Source organism: Tursiops truncatus, chromosome 10, assembly GCF_011762595.2.
Source record: "Tursiops truncatus isolate mTurTru1 chromosome 10, mTurTru1.mat.Y, whole genome shotgun sequence".
Taxonomy (NCBI): domain Eukaryota; kingdom Metazoa; phylum Chordata; class Mammalia; order Artiodactyla; family Delphinidae; genus Tursiops; species Tursiops truncatus.
In genome coordinates this window covers 99,121,775-99,141,247 of record NC_047043.1, presented here as the reverse complement: position 1 = coordinate 99,141,247, position 19,473 = coordinate 99,121,775, and the positions used below count along the sequence as shown (strand labels likewise).

At 44.8% G+C, this 19,473-nt stretch overlaps 2 protein-coding genes across 2 annotated transcripts in view; both read left to right on the top strand.

Moving 5' to 3' along the window:
- Positions 1-14,774, top strand: part of CCDC174 (coiled-coil domain containing 174) — a 31,770-nt gene extending 16,996 nt beyond the window's left edge. Inside the window, exons 7-11 of the mRNA XM_004329647.4 lie at positions 694-836; positions 1,576-1,670; positions 2,207-2,339; positions 4,074-4,226; positions 5,648-14,774. Coding sequence (XP_004329695.1) covers positions 694-836; positions 1,576-1,670; positions 2,207-2,339; positions 4,074-4,226; positions 5,648-5,946 — 823 coding nt within the window. The 3' untranslated portion in view covers positions 5,947-14,774. The remainder of the gene's footprint in view (positions 1-693; positions 837-1,575; positions 1,671-2,206; positions 2,340-4,073; positions 4,227-5,647) is intronic.
- C10H3orf20 (chromosome 10 C3orf20 homolog) overlaps positions 6,147-19,473 on the top strand; it is a 45,326-nt gene continuing 31,999 nt past the window's right edge. Inside the window, 6 exon segments of the mRNA XM_073787757.1 lie at positions 6,147-6,201; positions 15,756-15,812; positions 16,013-16,564; positions 16,567-16,671; positions 17,324-17,442; positions 18,810-18,819. Of these exon segments, the coding sequence (XP_073643858.1) occupies positions 16,198-16,564; positions 16,567-16,671; positions 17,324-17,442; positions 18,810-18,819 (601 nt within the window). The 5' untranslated portion in view covers positions 6,147-6,201; positions 15,756-15,812; positions 16,013-16,197.

The window sequence follows — 19,473 nt, the reverse complement described above, 5'->3', positions numbered from 1 at the left end:
GAATGAGCCCAGACCAAGCCAACAAACAAACCACTGCGGAGAAAGTGTTTAAGAATATACTCTTGGTTATCCCACAGCAGGTGGGGGCAGGCAGGTAGTTAGCTTAACTTTTTGTTTATACACCTTTGCATTTTGAAGTAAGGGCTTTATGGCTAGAATTTTTTCTGTGGTGCCTAAGACACACCCAAGAGGTAACTTGCTAAAACATCCCAGGGAATAAAATTCTAACCAAGGGCAGCTGTTGTGTGGAAAGTGTTGGGAGAAGGTCCACCTTGTCCACATCATCCAGGTTCAGGTAGGCCTGGGCTTGGCACAGGGAAGAAAGTGCAGAAGCCCTGAGCCACCTGACAGGACATGAGGTCCTGCACGGGAGACCGTCCACAGGAGGCCCGTAGTTCCTCCTCTCTGCCTCTCCTGCCCCCTCCATTCAGCCCAAGACCAGGGTGGGAAGGAAAGTAATTTGTCTGAGTGGTGAGGCAAGATTTCATTATGCTAATGTAACATGTTGCTTGCTTTGATTAAAGAAAGGTGAAAATAGTTTTTGCAGGTTCCCAGTGGTATTGTGGGTCAGAAGCCTCTGTAAGGAACTGTCTTCTTCATAACTAGAGTTACTCATCCATGATCGCACTCCTGAACTGAAGCATTGCTGTGTCACAAGTCTTATCTAAGATGGTTTTTGCTCGATTTTCCTAGTTTCGTTAGTCCTGCAAATGAAAAAACCTTACTATCTGAAGATATGAGAAAAGAACTCCAGCGCCAGCAATGGGAGGAAGAAGAGAGGGAGTCCCTCAGAAGACCAATGGGGCCCGTACATTACGAAGACATTCGTGAAAATGGTATAGTCATCTGGCAGCTTTTTTTTTTTTAATTTATTTATTTTTGGCTGCATTGGGTCTTTGTTGCTGTGCACGGGCTTTCTCTAGTTGCGGCGAGCGGGGGCCACTCTTCGTTGCGGTGCATGGGCTTCTCATTGTGGTGGCTTCTCTTGTTGCAGAGCACGGGCTCTAGGCGTATGGGCTCAGTAGTTGTGGCACACGGGCTTAGTTGCTCCGCGGCATGTGGGATCTTCCCAGACCAGGACTCGAACCTGTGTTCCCTTCATTGGCAGGCGGATTCTTAGGACTGCGCCACCAGGGAAGCCCCCATCTGGCAGCTTTTTTAAATCATTTTTTTATCTTGAACAAATGACAAGCATAAAAGGAAGTATTCGTGAAGCAGCAGCTCTTATGTGGAAATAAAAGATTCTGCTTTCGGAATTGAAAATACCCCTTTTTTCACTTCATAGCCTAAAAATATTCATATTGGGAGTATCTTCCTAACAGAGGGTCTGTTAATCCGAGTTTGCTCCCCAAGAGAAGTGGAGACAGCCTATGACTAAAATGTTAATGAATATTTGTCACTTGGCAAACAGGATGGAAACAACTTCTAACTTTTGTTTTAGCTGCTTCTTAGAAAAAACAAAACAAAATGTGTGAGACATCATTGTGTTACTTTTTGCTGTGGTAGGAATTTGGTCTGAATTTAATTCACTGATCAGGGAAATCTAACCTTTTGGATAATTTTGACTTATTTCAGAGGCCCGGCAACTTGGTGTTGGATACTTTGCCTTTGCCCGAGATAAAGAGTTGAGAAACAAGCAGATGAAAACTTTAGAAATGCTGCGTGAGCAGGTACAAATTAAACTCAGTTGATGTTAAGGATTTGAGCGGTTGGGTTTCTTGTTGTACCGTACTGCAAAAAAATCTAGTAAATTAATTAGAAATTTACATTGCTATTCAGAATGCAATTATCGGTTTCATAAAGGTAATTGCGATATTATTTTGGTGTTTCAGACTTTAAGATTATAGTTGTTCAAAAGTAACTTGTATAACTTTGATGTTTTAAACTTGGTTTCAAATATGGCACTTTTGGAGCGGCCTGGGTGAGAAAATAGAAAGTTATTAGAGGGTGGTTAAGGAGTAGGACAGAATTTTCTTGAATGGTAAGCCTTCCAGGATACTCTGAACTCTTACTAAACTTCAGAAGACATCAGAGGGCTTGTGTAAGAGGACTTAACGGGTCTTCATGTTGAAGATCTCAAGGATGGCTTCTTAGAGGTGGCATGAAAATCAATTAGGCTATTTTAGAATAAAATTAATTATTTCATCCTTTTCAACAGAAATATTGTGAATACGCTAATCATTTTCTAATTTTCTGTTCTGTTCAGACAACAGATCAGAGAACAAAACGAGAAAATATAAAGGAAAAGAGAAAGGCTATGTTAGAAGCAAGACTTGCCAAACTCCGACAAAAAAAGATGAAAACATCTAAAGAGGATGGAGCAGAGGAAGAAGTTAGAGGTATATCTTGGCTCGTGTTTCTAAACCACAAAAGGAAAAATTTTGTTGATGTCTCAATAATAGGACTGGCAATGTGGAAATCAGCCATCTAGTTTTATTCTCTAAGCAAGCAGTGCACCTTGGAGATATTGCCAGGAACAGTTTTTATAACCAAAGTGGCATGGAATTACACTCCAAAGAAAATTTTAGGCTGTAGACAAGGGTATTAGCAGTATATTGTGTTGTTTCATAGAACAGCATGGTTTAGTAACTGAGACTTAGGAGTAAAATACCTAAGTAAAATAATTAAAAGGTATTTTAGGATAAAATTTAGTTGTGCACGTACATGTTTTAGACCTATTTTCATTTGCTATGGCTGCGGTTTTTGTTGGTTATTATAAAGTAATGTATTTTAAAGAAGACGTGCATTCAGAAAGTAATAAAATAAAGGATTTACAAATATGGGTATAGACAGCTTACCAAGGGACTGTTGAAATGCTGGGAGCACCATTCAGTACTGTGGTCAGACTTGCTCACTGTGAGAGTTATGCTAGACTGGGATAAACTCCCCAACAGAGACACTGCAGAGACTGGCTCAAACCAGGTGGACGTCTGCTTCTCTAGTTTAACACCTCAGAGGTGGTGGGTGTCCAGGGCAGGTAGTAGCTCTGCCCTGTACGGTCACCTTTTCCCTGGCCTGTTCCTGTCTTAATCCTTCTGTCATTCCATAGAGGGTTCCTCTCACCTGCACGGTCGCTAGCTCCCCAGCACCTGTTCATGATCCAGCCCTGGGGAAGAAGGGGCGGGGACCCAGCTTCCATTCTAGGGATGTGAGTCAGGATCACACACAACCTACGGATTTACATCCCAATGGCCAGAATCCACGGGCCATCCCTAGCTGCAGGGGAGGCTGGGAAATGGCCTCTCTGACGAGGTGACACATATCCAGCTGAAGCTGGGGGGCACTGTAGTCCCAAAAGGAAGAAGGGGGTGTGGGTGTTAGGGGCACATAGAAGCTTCTCCAGCTCTCCTGGAAGCCTGTGCTAAGCCACGGGCCATTTTCTAATTCTGAACACACTTCAGTTTAGCTTTGGAAGGAGATCAGAACACTTGGGAATCGGAAAATGGTCCATTTAGTTTTGTATAAATGCTGTCTCCCTGTGACATGTTAAACTCTGTTTTGTTTCTCTGTTTTTGCTGTACTCCTGAACATCTGTCATTTCCACAAGATGTAAAGTGCCACCAGTGCTTTTTAAAAATCTATTTTCTTTTAAAATATGGCCAAAATAGAATAGCATACAGCCTGTCGCCAGGCTCCAGCTCTTCATCACCCTCAGTCCCCTTGCTTAGTCGGAGACTCTTACTTTAGTTGAGTAATTGGAGGGTTTCTGGTCCTTCGATTGTTGGTCAGGGGAAGCAGGGTGGCATAGTGGCAAACAGAGACTTGGAAATCCATCCATCCTGGGTTTGAATCCTGGCCCTTGTCACTGTCCACCTGTGTAGCATTTCTGATCTTAATTTTCTTTATCTATAAAATGGGTATAAAGTGGGAATACCAGTCCTGACTTTATTAGGGTATTACAGGGTTAAGTGAACTATTGTATACAAAATACTTAGCCCACTGCCTGGCGCATGATAGATACTCAATAAATACCGGTTATTGTTTGTACTCTCAGGATGAGCATGTTCTATTTAATTTTTTAAAGTAGTTTTAAGCTTTGTTATAATGAAGTCTTATTCCATTGCCAAAAATAGATGGAGATGTTATTGGGCCATTGCCACCAGAACCAGAGGTCATGCCAGCTCCTCATACAGCTGCCCAGAGTAGCAAAGTCGAAGTCATCGTTCAGGAGAGGAAGGATACCCGGCCTGGGGTGCCACACATCCGGGAGTGGGACAGAGGAAAAGGTAAGGGGGTCAGTTCTCCTGAACAGAGTGTGATTCTGGTGAGTCTTACTGGTCCTTGGAAGCTTAAGGAATTCTCCACATCGTTGAACTTGTTTCTTCTCAATACCCAGGAGCATTAGACAGTGTGATTATAAAAGACCAGGGTCTACAAGGCGTCATGCCTAAAGGATGAGTTTCTTTCTTTTTTTTTTTTTTGAGAAGCACTTGGGGGAAGGTTTCTGAAATTCCCGCTGCCCCCATGTGGTCTTACAGCTTTGGGATGCTGTTATTTTTGTTTTTTGTTTTTAATTTTTGGCTGCTTTGGGTCTTCATTGCTGCGCAGCTCTCTCAAGTTGCAGTGAGCGGGGTACTCTTCATTGCGGTGTATGGGCTTCTCATTGAAGTGGCTTCTCTTGTTGTGGAGCATGGGCTCTAGGCACGCGGGCTTCAGTAGTTGTGGCGCGTGGGCTCAGTAGTTGTGGCTCGCAGGATTTAGAGCGCAGGCTCAGTAGTTGTGGCGCATGGGCTTAGTTGCTTCGCGGCATGTGGGATCTTCCCGGACCAGGGCTCGAACCTGTGTCCCCTGCACTGGCAGGCGGATTCTTAACCACTGCGCCACCAGGGAAGCCCCTGGGATGCTGTTTTTCAGGAACCAGTTTTTAAAACCTTATGAAGGTTTGGTACTTTAATGTATTCCGTGTTTTTAGCAGTCTCTTTTATGTTCAGTTGAAAACAGTCTGTGTCCCAGTGTATTAACTCGGATTCACATATGGTTCCATTGGGTTATGCAGAATTGTCTGTAAATTTTTTCTGTAAATACACCACGGTCCCTACAGCAGCCTCTCTTTGGGAGAAGACTCTGGTTTATGTCTTTTTGAAAAAGATCATTTCAGTGGTACATTAGCGTGAATTGTTGGAACTGATGAGATCCACGACTAAAGTAAAAGATATGCAGATGGGTGAGTGCCTTTGGTTAGTGCTACTGTTAGAAATAGAGATGGAATACCAAGATAGATCTGGACAGGTGCCTTTTGTGTCTTCTAAAACTCAATAAAAGACAAAACTTGTGTTTTGCTATGAAGTACCTGTAACATTATGTCAAGCAAATGATTTAAGTGCTTGATTTTTTATGTTTGTCTCTCACATGCAATTTTAGTACTTTTTTGGCATTGTCTCTAGAGCCTGCCAGCCTTCTTTCTCCACAGAACCTTCCTTGAACCTTTCTCCACATGGAAGTTCTCACTCCTTTTTCTTGGCCTGGTTCCTTATCCTTTGTAGGCATCGCATATACCTTGTATTATAGTTCTGTTATTACTGTCCTTGTTCTCCAGAGAATTTAAGGCGGCTTTTAAGAAGTATATACAATAATTAAAAAGTAATAACAATAAACATTCAATGATTCAATCATCAGTTCTAATAATACTCTTTCTTATTTTTACTAGACTTTTCCTTTGGGTATTGGTTGAAGAGGCAATCAGATCTCCGGGCTGAGAGAGACCCTGAGTTTGCCCCACCATCGAATTACTTTGTGGACCAAAAAAGAACTGGTTCTCTGAGTAGCCAGGCATGGAACAGACCTGCACCTGCACAGAGTGACCCGGGGCAGCACCCTGGCCAGAGCCATGACCCCAGCTCTTCACATACATCATCCACTCCAGCCCCCAGCGGCCTACCACAAGCCCAGGCGGTCACTTTTGAAACTCTGGATGATATGATTTCATACTATAAACAAGTGACATGAACTTAAAAACACTATAACTTGGGTCTGTACTATTGATGGTGCCTTCCTCTCCCAGAGCAGAGAAAATAACTTAACTTTAGGGACTGAACTGTAACTTTCTCTTCCTGTCTTTTCCCTGAAGATCCAGACTTCAGGCTGTATTTGTCAGCAGGGAAGAAAGTGAATGGTACTGTGGGAACTCCGGCCACTTAGCTGTTCATTTCATTCTCATTGGTATGGAGATACCAGTTCATCTGGATTTACATGTGAGCTGAGGTAGAGTAAACATACTCTGTAATACTTGATACTAAGGTGTTTGCAATCCTGTCTGCTTCATACCCACTCCCAAGACTTATTCAGATTTAAGGGTTCCACTCCTTTCCTTTTGCCAGTACTAGCTTGTAGGTGTCTTTGTTCCAAGCATTCAGCTTCCAGGTCATTTGGTGGAGCATCTGTCAGGAAGAATTTTAGCCTGTCAAATGATGGCACATGAGGGTACACTGGGAGGCAAAGTGATCTAGTCTCCAGGAGGACCCTGACACTAATGGAGAATTAAGCATATCATTTGAAATGAACAGGAAGACCAGGGAGGACTTCACAGTCCAGAAAGGTAGACATTGACGTCACTTGCTCTTACTATCACTCCTTTTTGAGTGGCGATTATCACAGCCACGCTTAGTGGGCGTTCATTAAGTGTGTATTGAGTGATGGGCACATGTGGAGGTTGCTGGGCATGGTAAGAGCTGTGCTCCTTAGCCACCAGGGTTGGATTTTCATCTCCACCTGCCTCCCTGGTTCTCCCGCTCTGGGCCCTGATCTCTCTTGGGAGCTGAGTCATCTCAGCCTGGGTAGGATGGACTTGCGCTGGAGTGAGGGACACCAAGGTCCTTTTGTCTTTACTAACAAGTGGGTGAGCAGAACTCCAGAAGGACTTCCTGTGCCTGTACCATTCCCGTCCTCTACCTACTACACCTCAATGTTCTCTTCACAGCTGCAGACAAGCAGTAGAAGTTGACCACCAGGTCCACAGGGCTGTTACAGCTGCCTCCCAGGCCAGTGAGTCTTGTAAGAAGGTGTTAGAGCAGGTCCTCAAAGCACCTGCTGGAGCCTGTGGTCTCTGTTCCCACAGCACAGTGGTGTTGATGGGAGCACAGAGAGGGTCCGTGACTAGTCACGTGATATCTAAGTGGCAGATTGTTTAGGTGCATGTTTGCTTCAGACTCATGTTTTCTTCAGCACCCTCTGCTCTCAGTCTTTTGCCCCAGTATGGATCAGTAATAGACAAAATTCCAAATTCTTGTAAACTTAACCTCTGAAGTCCAGATCAAGGGCGGAGTTGCGAGACCTATTAAATGGTCATTTTGTCAGCCTGATCAGGCAAATATCTCTCCTAACAAAAATGAAAACCAACTGACCCAGCTGCCTTTTTCTGCAGAAATTGACAAACTCATCCTAAAATTCATATGGAATTGTAAGGGACCCAGAATATCAAATATTCAAAACAATTTTGAATAAGAACAAAGTTGGGGGACTCACTTCCTGATTTCAAGACTTAACTACAAAGCTACAGGGATCAAAACAATGTGGTCCTGGACTTCCCTGGTGGCACAGTGGTTAAGAATCCACCTGCCAATGCAGGGGACATGGGTTCGAGCCCTGATCCGGGAAGATCTCACATGCCGCGGAGCAACTAAGCCTGTGCACCACAACTACTGAGTCTGCACTCTAGAGCCCGGGCCCCTAGAGCCCATGCTCTGCAACAAGAGAAGCCACCACAATGAGAAGCCTGCACACCACAACTAGAGAAAGCCTGCGTGCAGCAACGAAGACCTAACGCAGCCAAAAATATATAAATAAATAAATTTATAAAAAAACAATGTGGTACAGACATATTGATAAATCACTGAAACAGAGTTGAGAGTCCAGAAATAAACCCATACATCTATGGTCACTTAATTTTTTGACGGTGCCAAAATCATCCAGTAGGGAAAGAACAGTCTTCTACAGATGGTTCTGAGACAGCTGACTCGCCACATGTAAAACAATGGACTTGGACTCATACGTCTCACCACATAAAAAACGAAAGCACCTCAAAATGGACCAAAGGCTTAAATGTAAAAGTGTAAAACCAACTGAAACAGCTTGTAGGACAAAAGGAGAGGAGACAAAAAGAAAAATTGGAATACTAAAAGGAAAAAACAATTATTAGATATCCTAGAATCATAAGGAAAAATAGAAGAAAAGAGAAGGTGAATAGTAGACTAGAGAAAGATGGGAAGAGGTTGTGTTTATAAGGTAGAGCAGAAGGTCTCGAGAGGCATAGTGTAGAGAAGGGATGGGAAGACTAGGCAGGCAGCAACAAGCACATGAGTATAGGAGGCAGTGGTCACGGAAGGGGCCCCCAAATAACCTTTTGTCCTTGCCCAGGGCACCCACTTTGGACGGCAGAGCAGCCTGTGCATGCTGGCTCAGGGTCACTGTCGACTAATAACTGTAAGTTGGATATTCTCTAGGATTTCAAAGACTGTATAAGCCTTTTTCTAATCTCATTTTAACAGCATATGTTGAGTGTTTTATGAGACCAGTTGTTTTATCCTCTTCCATTTCAGACTCAGGGTCCTTCAGCGTTAACACAATTCCAGTTTTAGTGTTTCTTGTGGGCCTGTTTTGTAGGAGTGTGTCCAGCAGATGGCACTGGAGTTCTTAGGCTGCAGACCCGTGCTCTGGTAGCACTGCCCAGTAGAAATGAGGTATAAGCTGTGTGTGTCAGTTTCAGTTTTCTAGGAACCACATTTAAAAAGTGAAATTAATTTTGTGGTATACAGTCATCCCTCTGTATGTGCCAGGACCTGCCATGGAAACCAAAATCCGTGGATGCTCAAGTTCCACAGGCGGCCCTCTGTACCCACAGTTCTGTATCTGGTTTCAACCAACTGTGGATCCTGTAGTGCTGTAGTAGTATTGAAAGATACGCGCATAAGTGGACCCTCACAGTTCAAACCCATGTTGTTCAAGGGTCAACTCTATTGAATCCAGTATATCCAAAATATTTCAACATTTAATCGATATACAAAACGTTTAATGGGATATTTTGCATTTCTTTTCACACCAAGTCTTCAAAATCTGTGTATCCACTTACAGCCCATCTTAATTCAGATGCTAAATTTTCATGAGGAATACTTGATCTGTATTTAGATTTCATAAAATACATTTGAAAGTAGATTCACATACCCAGGTTCATCCAAACATACTGAAAACATTTAAGAGTTTGCCAATAACTGAATTATCAAGTTTTAAGTTTAATAAAATGTAGTTCCTTAGTCTTACTATACCACATTTCAGATGCTCAAAAGACACAAGTCTAGTGCTACTGAATGCACAGCACAACTCTAAATGATCTGTTTTTACATGTTCTGTGGTCTGACTGTACATAACTCTCCTGTTAGTAACTAAAGGGTTGGCAAACACATCTCTTCCAAGCATACATTAAGCATTCACGCTACTCCTATGGCTTGTTTGACTTGGGAGCTAGCAGTGCTGAAATCTATCAGAAAGCATGACCACACCTCATTTGTGGCATTGTGGAGCTAAGCGAAATATTTTGGATCAGAAATTGCTTTGAATTATTTGTTTTCATTGTAATCTTTTCTCCATGCCTTTGTGTGTTTTGATACAGTTCGTTTGAATTGGCTAAATAAATCATTTTGTTTGCTTGCAAAATTCCCAAAGGAGAAACTTTAAATCCATATACATGAGATTCCTGCTATGTTTAGCGGTGCATTTGCTGAAGACTTGTGGGATAATTTATTTCCTCTTAAAGCCATAGTGCAGCCTGGGAGATGGCTATCAGCTGATCTTTTTGTGACACACAGATGAGGCAGTAGAATTTAGAATTTGGAATGGACGTGGGTACTGGTCTTTACAGTTAATACAACACAGAGCAGCCACGCCATATGTGTTTAATTTTTTTTCAGCCAGTGAATTGAACTAAGTCAGTTATACGTCAGGCAGTTCCTGTAAAAAACTATATGGCTAAGGCAAGTCGTGATAATTGAAAAGAAATTTGTTAACCTGCTGAAAACCATGAGAGAAAATGAAACTCCCATGGTCCTGGCACCTGCCCTGCTGGTAGGTGGTGAGGCATTTGCTGGTGTGGACCCGGACATTGGCTTAACGTTCAGAGCATGTGTGGGGGGCAGGGCAGAGTGGGGAGAATGGTGGGATGGTGTAGATCATTGTCTAGGAAGATGGGAAAACCAGAACAATCGAAAGAATCAGGGTGTTTTAGTGAAAACCTGTCACCCAGGCTGAGTATTGATCTTCTGTTACCGTTTCTCGGTAAATCCCGGCTGTTCATGTAACCATGCCCAGTAAATGTACGTCTGTCCAGTGATGGGAGTGGTCACAAATATTACTTGTTTTCTACCCTCCATTTAAACAGCATCTTTCCCCGCTACATTTCTAACTGCCATGTTCTCTCTAACTCTAAGCTCATCTGCTAGGTGGTGGTTTTGCCCCGTTGTAAAAACCTTCCCTGGGGTATGATGTGTTCTGTTTCTATTTGGTCGTTATCAGCAAGTAAGCTTCCCTGAGCTTGAACACGGGTGTAGCTCTTGACCTCTCAGTCCCCACACCACTCCTCTCTGCACAGACAGTCTCAGTTGTTCAGGGTTGATACGGAAACCAGGAAATACAAGAATGGGCCCTGCTCCCAGCCTAGGTCTCCCAGGTCACAAGCCTGTCTGAGAACATGCTGCTTTTTTTTCAGGGGCCCTCGTTTGTTGTCTTCTTTCCTAAAGTGTCATCTTTACCTTAAAACTGAAAGACTTTGTATCTCTGCTTCCAATTATGATCAGCATAGGTGTTTATGGGATGTGTAATCAATGTAGACCTACCATTTGTGTGGTTTTTTTTTAATTTAACATTTCTCAAAACTGAGCGCAAGTTATTTTTTTGCTGCCTAATACTTCATATTAATCTGCATCGTTGTCAAACAGTTCCTCAGTTGTTGGCTGGCTACGTTATTTCACTGTTAGGAATGAAGTGGCTATAAGCATCTTTTTGTTTGGTTTGACCACATTTGAAGAACTATCTTCCCTCCTCCTTTTAAAACTGTTCCCTTGGGCATTACTTTCAGAACTAAAATCACTGGGTCAAAGCGTTGATCATTTTTTTGTCTCTCGATGGGTCTTGCCGGGAGACTCATCTTAATGGCCCTTTGGTGCCACAGTGGATCCCCCTGGTGGAGGATGCAGGTGGTTTGCAAGTGGATTCAACTCGAGGAAGAGCGGTGACTGAGGTTGCAGTCTCGAGAGCAAACCTTGCTGGGCAGCAGGCAGTTAAGCTTGATCGTATGCACATGACCCCCCCTCTCCTTCCTCTCAGATCCACTCCTCTCCATAGCTCAGCCCTTCTTCCTCTCATCTGCTAGAGAATTCAAGCATCTGTCCAGAACGTTCTTTATATATTGAATGGAGAGGACAGTGTCTATTAGTTTTTCTAATTCCATTTCCATGTCTTTCGTGCATCAGGTGCGGGCTTGTTCTCTTGCCTGTCCCAGCCTGAAGCTGCACTTACTCACAGATGGCAGTCACATGGTTACATCTGGCCTGCTCACTGTCCTTACCAAAAGCGTTCTGGTTAAAACCAGAGAGAGCCGGAGACTAGAGAAAATAGCAAAGAAAATCAGGACCAGATTACTTGAGGGAGCACAGTTTAATTTTGGTTTTAAATATACAGCTGGATACAACTTCTACCCAAAAATGGATTCTTGAATCAGTGCCAGTACGAGAAGGAAGCATGCCCTTTTCTCTTTTTCAAAGCCATGCCTGAATTTCCCCCTCAGCTTCCTTCTTCGTTGGGTGCCCTTGATTTTCCCAAAGCCTGTTTAGAACTTTCCCACTTTTCACTCTTGTTCTGCTTGCGCCCCACGGTGTACCCCTGGGAGTTTGCTGGGTCTGTGCCTTTTGAAGTACTCTTTCAGGTGCATGGGCTGGAAATTGCTTTTTTACTGTAGGCAGAAATTGGGGTGCTGTGGGTACAGCTCTCCTCCTTGGCTAATCCCACTGCAGTCGTATTTCTCAAACTCCTTCCCACCACACTGCTGGCCCGTGGGAGGAGCGCCCTACAATATAGATGCCACCTCTGCTAGCAGTCCTGTGGTTTCCCATCTGCAAGATGAAGTCAGGGTTCAGCGGTTTACACCAGCTCCTCTCAGCAGGCTGCTGCCCACCCCTCCCACACATCCCCCCGCCCCCCCAAGTAACATGTAGCATCCTCAAGTTACTTGCAGTTCCCCAAACTTGCCAGGCAATTTAGAGCCTCCAACCTGAGCAAGCACTGTTCTCATCACCTGGAGTGTTCTTCCTGTCCTTGTTCACTAGTCACCTACTTCTGAACCAGTTTCTGTCATTTCCATTGCACAGCCTTCTTCAACCACTTCAAATGATTATCTTTTTCTGCTTAGCATTCATTGAGCACTTACCTCTTTTAGGCATTGTGCCAATCCTTAACACATATGCCCTCATTTAGTCCTTACAGTCCTGGGAGGCAGGGCCTAGTGTCCACTAGTGCGAGGCTCGAGGTCACATGGCCTGAGTTCTTAGCCGCCCGGTGACACTGCCTTTTCTGGATTTCCCTCTGCCTGGCAGAGAGCACTCAGACTTGGCATAGTAGCCTGTGTGCGTGTGCACTCCTCCCCTCATCTCTGTCCTGCCCCCAAGAGGAGACAGCCCGCAAAACTTTGAAGATGTTGGAATGAGAGTCATCATTTTTCATATCCTTTATAAACTTCTTCCACGCTCTTTTTATTTCTTTGTGGGAATTGTTAATTGAAACTTTGTTTATAGCCATCTACATGGGCCTATTGGGCTATCTGTCGGATTTTCATGCTATAAGTATTTTTCACTTTCTGGCATGTGGCAGCTTACTTGGTGTCTTAGTGTCGTGGAGGCTGTAAAAGGGGGAGAAGACGTGATGCTTGCCCTCTGTTTGCAGAGACCACATGAGATGCAACTAGCAATTAAAGATGATACATTGAGTACTTTCACTGAGTATATGATTACATAGCATGCAAATTCTTTGGCATGGCATGCAAGGCCCTTCACGATTTGATTCTAGACACTTTTCCAGCTTTGTCTGCTACTTTCCCATAGAGCCCCAAGGCCCCAACCATACTGATGTGTTTTGTGGTTCCCTGAACCTGCCATGCTTTAAATGTCTCTGTTCCTTTGCACATACTCTTCTTTCTACCAAGAATGCCTTCTCCCTCCTACCTGCCTGGTGACTTCTTATTCATCTTCTATGACAGCCTTCAGTGCAGCTTCCTTTAGACTTTTGGCTTTGGGTTTTCATGGCCTTTGTACATTTTTTTGGCAATGTGACCCTTATATCAATTTTGTAAGTCTGTTTTGCCTGTTGAACATTGAGCTACTTGAGGGCAAGGCCTGTGTCTCAGTGTTGGAAAAATGGACGAGTGACAATGAAAATTAGATATATGGAAAGGAGGGAGTGATGCTGTTCCCACACGGCTGGTTGTCTGTCAGGAATCACATTTGGCTGCAGGAACAGAGATCTGAATAAAGGGACTTAAAGAGATGAGGGGTTCGTTCTCTCAGGTGAAACAAATTTGGAGGCAGGTGGTTAAGTGCCGGTGTGTGGGTGCCACAATGTCAGCAGGAGTCCAGGCTCTGTGCCTCTGCTCTGCCATCTTTCATGCATGGCTTCCCTCCTCAAGGTAACCTCATGGCTCCATATGGCTGCCAGAGTTACAGCCACCTCATCTATTCCAGACAAGAAGAAAGAGAAGGGCAGTGAGTAAAGAAAAAGTGTTCTCTCCATGCAGACAGACTTCTTGAAAAGATATCCAGGATCCCACCCAACAGCTCCACCTGCATCTCATAGGCCAGAATGGAGTCACGTGGTCACCTCTAGCTGAGTTTTGCAGAGATAAATACATGGTAACAAATAGAGGTTATTTGTGCGTTTAATTTAAAATGACATTTCTTTTCAAAAAAAAAAACAGTTGTTCAATCTGAAAAGACTTTTCTCCAAAGAAGATATAAAAGTGGAAAAGTGGCCAATAAACACGTGAAAAGGTGCTCAACATCATTAGTCGTTAGGGAAGTGCAAATCAAAAACACAATGAAGTACCACTTCACACCCTCTAGGATGGCACTAAAATCAAAAAGACATAATAACAAGTGTTGACAAGGACATGGAGAAATTTAAAACCTCATACATTACAGGTTTTGTAAAAAGAACTGTAGAATGGTGCAGCTACTTTGGAAACCAGCCTGGTAGTTCCCGAAAATGTTAAACATTGAGTTATCATACGACCCAGCAATTCTATTCCTGGGTATCAACCCAAGAGAATGAAAGCATCCATTCACAGAAAAACTTGTACCTGAATGTTCCATCGTAATAGCCAAAAAGTGGAAACAACCGAAGTGTCCAAACAATACTGAATGGATCAACAAATGGTGGTCTTTCCATATAATGAAGTATATGAGTGAAGTACTGATACATGCTGTAACTTGGATGAACCTCAAAAACATGATGGTAAAAGAAGCCAGTCACAAAAGACCACATAGTGTGTGATTCCATTTATATGAAATGTCCAGAACAGGCAGATATATAGAGGCACACAGCAGATTAGTCGTTGCCTGGGGGGAGGAGGAATGGAGAGTGAGTACTAATGGGTTTTTTTGGGGGGGTGATAAAAATGTTCTAAAATTAGGTAGTGGTGATGGTTGCACAACTGTGACTATACTAAAAACCATTGTACACTTTAAAAAGGGTGAATTGTATGGTATGTGAATTACATCTCAATAAAGCTGTTTTAAAACCCAGCTTTTATCTGTTTGTAAGGCATATCTTCAAAATTAACCTCACAAGAAAGGAACTGGTAGGGGGTGGGGTGGGGTTCCTCAAACCAGTTAACATTTAAAGGATTGTATTCGTCTTCTCTTCATTTGAATCCTGGCTTTAAAACAGATCTGCCCTGCATGGTCAGGGTCAGATCCTTCTGGCTGGTTGCCCAGATGACCAAGATTCTGAGTGGTCTCTTTGTTCTGTAGACTTATCATTTCAAAAATGAACCTATTTTTCTGAGTCTCCAAAGCTGAGGAATAGAGATGCCAGGGAGTTAGCAAATAGATGTAGAAAGCCAGTTTATCTGCAAACCAGCAGAATGTCTGAAGGGGTTGCTCTGTGGGACTCTTGTTCCTAGGAGATTTTTTTGCTGGTGGATGGGCAGTTCAGTTGGAAGCCCGTGAGGAAGTCGTGTTGTCTTTGGAAAGGTCTCTATGCCAAGAGTCTGCAGGCAGGCAACTGGTGACCAAGAGCTCTGTCTCTATAAGCCTTCGATTCCTCATCAGTGAAACCAGAAAGATAATAGCCTTTTCACACCAGGGCAGCCGCACTGTAAATGCTGAGGGTATGCACCAGGGGTGCAGTTCTGGAATGGCAAATTTGGGGTGGCTCCAGAGGACACAGTTTGAAGAGTGAAAGAATGAGGATTGTCTGGCAGGAGAAGAGGGCCATGGACGTCATGGGGAGTGGTTGTCAGGATGGTTGTCATGGGGAGTGGTTGTCAGGTAGAACTGATGACTGGAAGGCTGCGGTAGCAGGAGTTGTCAGAAGTTCTAGATTTGAGGAGATGTGGTAAACGATATTAGTCGTTGGACTAAAAAAATTCATCATCCTCCTTTCCCATTCGCCCTTGGATGTACATGTTGAATCCAGGCCCATCCTTGCGTTGCAACCAGGAGCTTCCATCCACATCACCTACCCCCAGAAGGAACCAATGAAACATCTTTTTGTTTTTGCAGGTTTTTATTGAGAGACCACAAGCAGATCTTCCACCCTCAGATCTCTGACTACAAAAGGTGCGATGGAACATTTTTCCCTTCCCCGTCCTTTTCCTTACTCCAGCCCAGGGTCTGTTTGGGGAACCTGCTCATCCCCAGGCCCCTCCCAAAGTGACTCACTAACGTGGTCTCTGACGCATCCCCAGGAAGGGAAGTGGGGTGACGGGGGGGCATCCCTTTGTGGGAGAGAGTGACCAATTATTTATCCTCCCGCATAGGATGCCCTGGCTTAATGACCTGTAAGGGCCATTTCAGCACTTCCATTCCATCTGTCCCCAAGGCCTCACCTTAGGTGAGAACTTTGGCTCTCATTCAGCTCTCAGGGTGTCTGCCTCCTCACAGCTGAAGGTCCTTCTTGTCTGAGATGGACAGTATTACCTAGTAGTATGCGTGCTCTAGGACCATGAATGACATCAAGACTAACCGAGAACTATACCAGCAATATACCGCCATGGACCCCAAGGTGCTGGCCCGCATCTCCAGGCTGCTCATCGTCTGCCAGGGTGCAGGCATTTCTGTACCCAAGGGCATCAGAAACATCTTTGAGTTTACCTGGGAGGAGCTGATCACTGACCCCATGATCCCTACCCCTTCTGAGATCCTGGGCCTGGAGATCAGCATTGGAGCCCCGCCCGTGGTGCTTATGGAACCAGCCCCTGTGCAGGCCCCTGTCCAGAACAAGCCACCTCCGCCAGTGCTACCACTGCCGATGCTGCCCGCTTCCACTGGGCCGGCCAAATTCTCCACACACTCTCCTACCCACGGCCAACGGGGCCATCCAGCCAGGAGACCCTGCACAGGTTCCAGAGGCAGTCTATCCACCTATTGACCGAGCTCCTCACCCTGAAGATGAAGGCCACGCTGGAGTCCATGTCCAGTAAGTCAGCGAAGTCTGGCTCACCGGATCCTGGCTCATTTTTCTAGGCCTGGAAGGGTCTGGCCTGGGCATGTATGTATGTATCCACTGCACCCACCCCAGACAGGTCTACAAGAATGCGCCGTGAAAAGGTGGCAGCCAAGGGTCAGCTTTGCAACTCAGCTCCTTCCTGAGACCACCCCCAAGAATCATCCTTTCACCCCTCTCCGTTCTCCATTTTGTCCTCCCATCCCTCCAGCTTTGCTGAGCCCAGGTTGAGACGTTGGCCATGAGAACAGTGTGAGGTGTTGAAAGGGGGAGTTTGTGGAAATGATGCCAAGGTAGAGAGAGGCAGTACCCAGGAGGAGGGGGTAAATCGGGAGGGCCAGTTGGTGGGTAGCAAGACAGAACCAAGCAGAGCCAGAACCAGGAGAGTCGTGAGAACTGGGAGAACACCGTAGAAGAGAACTTTAAAGATTTCTCTTAATTACTCTGAGCCTTCTCCAGCATTAAAAAATCTTTTTCTTCCAGAAATTGGTTGTTTTGTAACAACAGGGCACTTTAGAATATCTGGTCTACCATACAACTAGGACAAAAACTTCATTATTATACTTTTGATTAAAAAAATTAAAATAAAAAAATTGAAAGCAGAATCCCATCTGTTCCACTCCAGATTCTTCCACAAACATCCCAGCCATGGGAGTGAACTCACCTTACCAGCTTGTCTACGAGTCCTCTACTGGCTGTCTGAGCTTTTCCCTCTCAACCGGAAGGGAAGTCAAGAAAAAACAGGTAACAGTGATTCCCAGCAAGACCTTTTGACCTACCTTTGGTGGTGGGGGTGGGATGGGGAGGGGGATAGAAGATTTCCTGTGTAGGTTGATGAGATGATTTGATTTGGTTTTCTGATAGGAAGGATATATAGCTGCCCTGGCCGGAGACCCAGCAGCTATTGACAGATTCTGTCCCATAAAAGGTGACATATCTCAACCAAGTCACTCCACTTTGCAGTCTCATCGTTTGAATGTTTACAAGTGCTCCATTTCTGTTAATGCGGTTCCTCTCACCTGGGGCAACACCCCTAGCAAACCCACATCTTCCACCTCCTATGTTATCCCATACTCACCCCCTCTTCTCAGAGAGAGACCTATGTTACCCATACTCACCCAGCAAGTGGGGGAACCGGTACCTGAACGGACATATTTGGATACCAAGCCTAACCGTGTGTCCCCAGCTGGGTCAGTTTATGTGGGCAGAAAACAGACATAGAGGCCATTTCTATTCTATTGCAGAAAACACAGAGCAGAAGGAAAGGCTTAAAGGAAAGAACTGGTGGCAGGTGAGACCAAACAGGGTAGCAGTGACTGTGCAGCCAGAGCTTGGAGGAGAGATGAGTTGGGGCTGGAGAGGGCAGAGAAGGAACTTTCTCTCGTGGAACTTCCAGGGCCCCCAAGGCTGTGGTGGTAGAGTGGTGGGGTAGGGGAGGGACTGTATTCGCAAAGTGGTGGTGGGAGGATCCACAGAAGTTTGGGATGCTCAAAGACTGTCCAGTGATTCCCACAGACACTGGAGGTAAGGCTAGAAGTTGAGAAGCTTGGATTTTATTCCTGAGCCCACCTCGGGTTGCTATGAGATTTGCCTTCTTCCAGGTCTCACTCTCCGTATCAAGTTGATCCTGTAGCCTTTCAGTCAGTGAACAAATGTTTATTGAACAATTGCTAGTTGTCAGTCACTGTTCTTTTTTTTGGTACACGGGCCTCTCACTGTTGTGGCCTCTCCCGTTGCGGAGCACAGGCTCCGGACGCACAGGCTCAGCGGCCATGGCTCATGGGCCCAGCCGCTCCGCGGCATGTGGGATCTTCCTGGACCGGGGCACGAACCCGTGTCCCCTGCATCGGCAGGCGGACTCTCAACCACTGCACCACCAGGGAAGCCCCAGTCACTGTTCTGAACGCTGTGGGTACATGTGTGGATTTTAAGACAAGGAACACCTTCCCTGATGGAGGTGACATCCTCAGACTCTTGTTTCCCCTGTTTCTTTACCTCTCATGACACATTTTCTGTCACTGTGAGCATCACTTCCAGCATCCCTCTTTATATGCTCCTGGTTTATCATATCTCCTCCTGAGCTGGCCCTAAATCAATGCAGTCACTTTGAGGGGAAACAAAGTATCCTCAGGACACCCAGTGATTTCATCATTTTTCTTCCTAATGACCTCAGGGGTGATGCCTTGAGTAAGGTTGTTCCAAAACAAAAGTTACATGTCTGTTGGTCTCTTTGTCTATGTGGCTGTTTTCCTCTGCCACCCAAGGATGTGATTACCCCATGATGTTGCATCATTCTCACTAGGATGTTCAACGCTGCTGCATTTCTTATAGGTTCCTGATACTGTTTAGAAATTATTCTCACACATGTGTGCTAGGATGGGTGGTTAACCTTCCCTAATAGTTTATAAGTAACCGTGTGTCCTAGCTTGCCCAGGAAAGTCCCAGTTTATGCTGTTGTCCTGGCATAACTATTAATTATACCCACTTTCACTCCAAAGTACCCTAGCTTAAAGAACATATTGTAGAGTCGTTGTGGTTTTAAGTCACTTTGGGTTTGGGACCTCTGCTATCTGTTCCATGTACACGTGCTGTCACACCTTGCCAGCTGGCCCCCTTTGCAGTTCTAGGGTCATGCAGACTTGGAGCAGACAGGCTCCAGGAGTTGGACCTACTCCCTGAGCAGACAACAGCTATTTCTGGAGCACAGCCCAACTTTACAGGCAGAGAATTGAGAGAAATCTGTCAACAGTGGTTCCTGGTTGTCATACTTGGGGA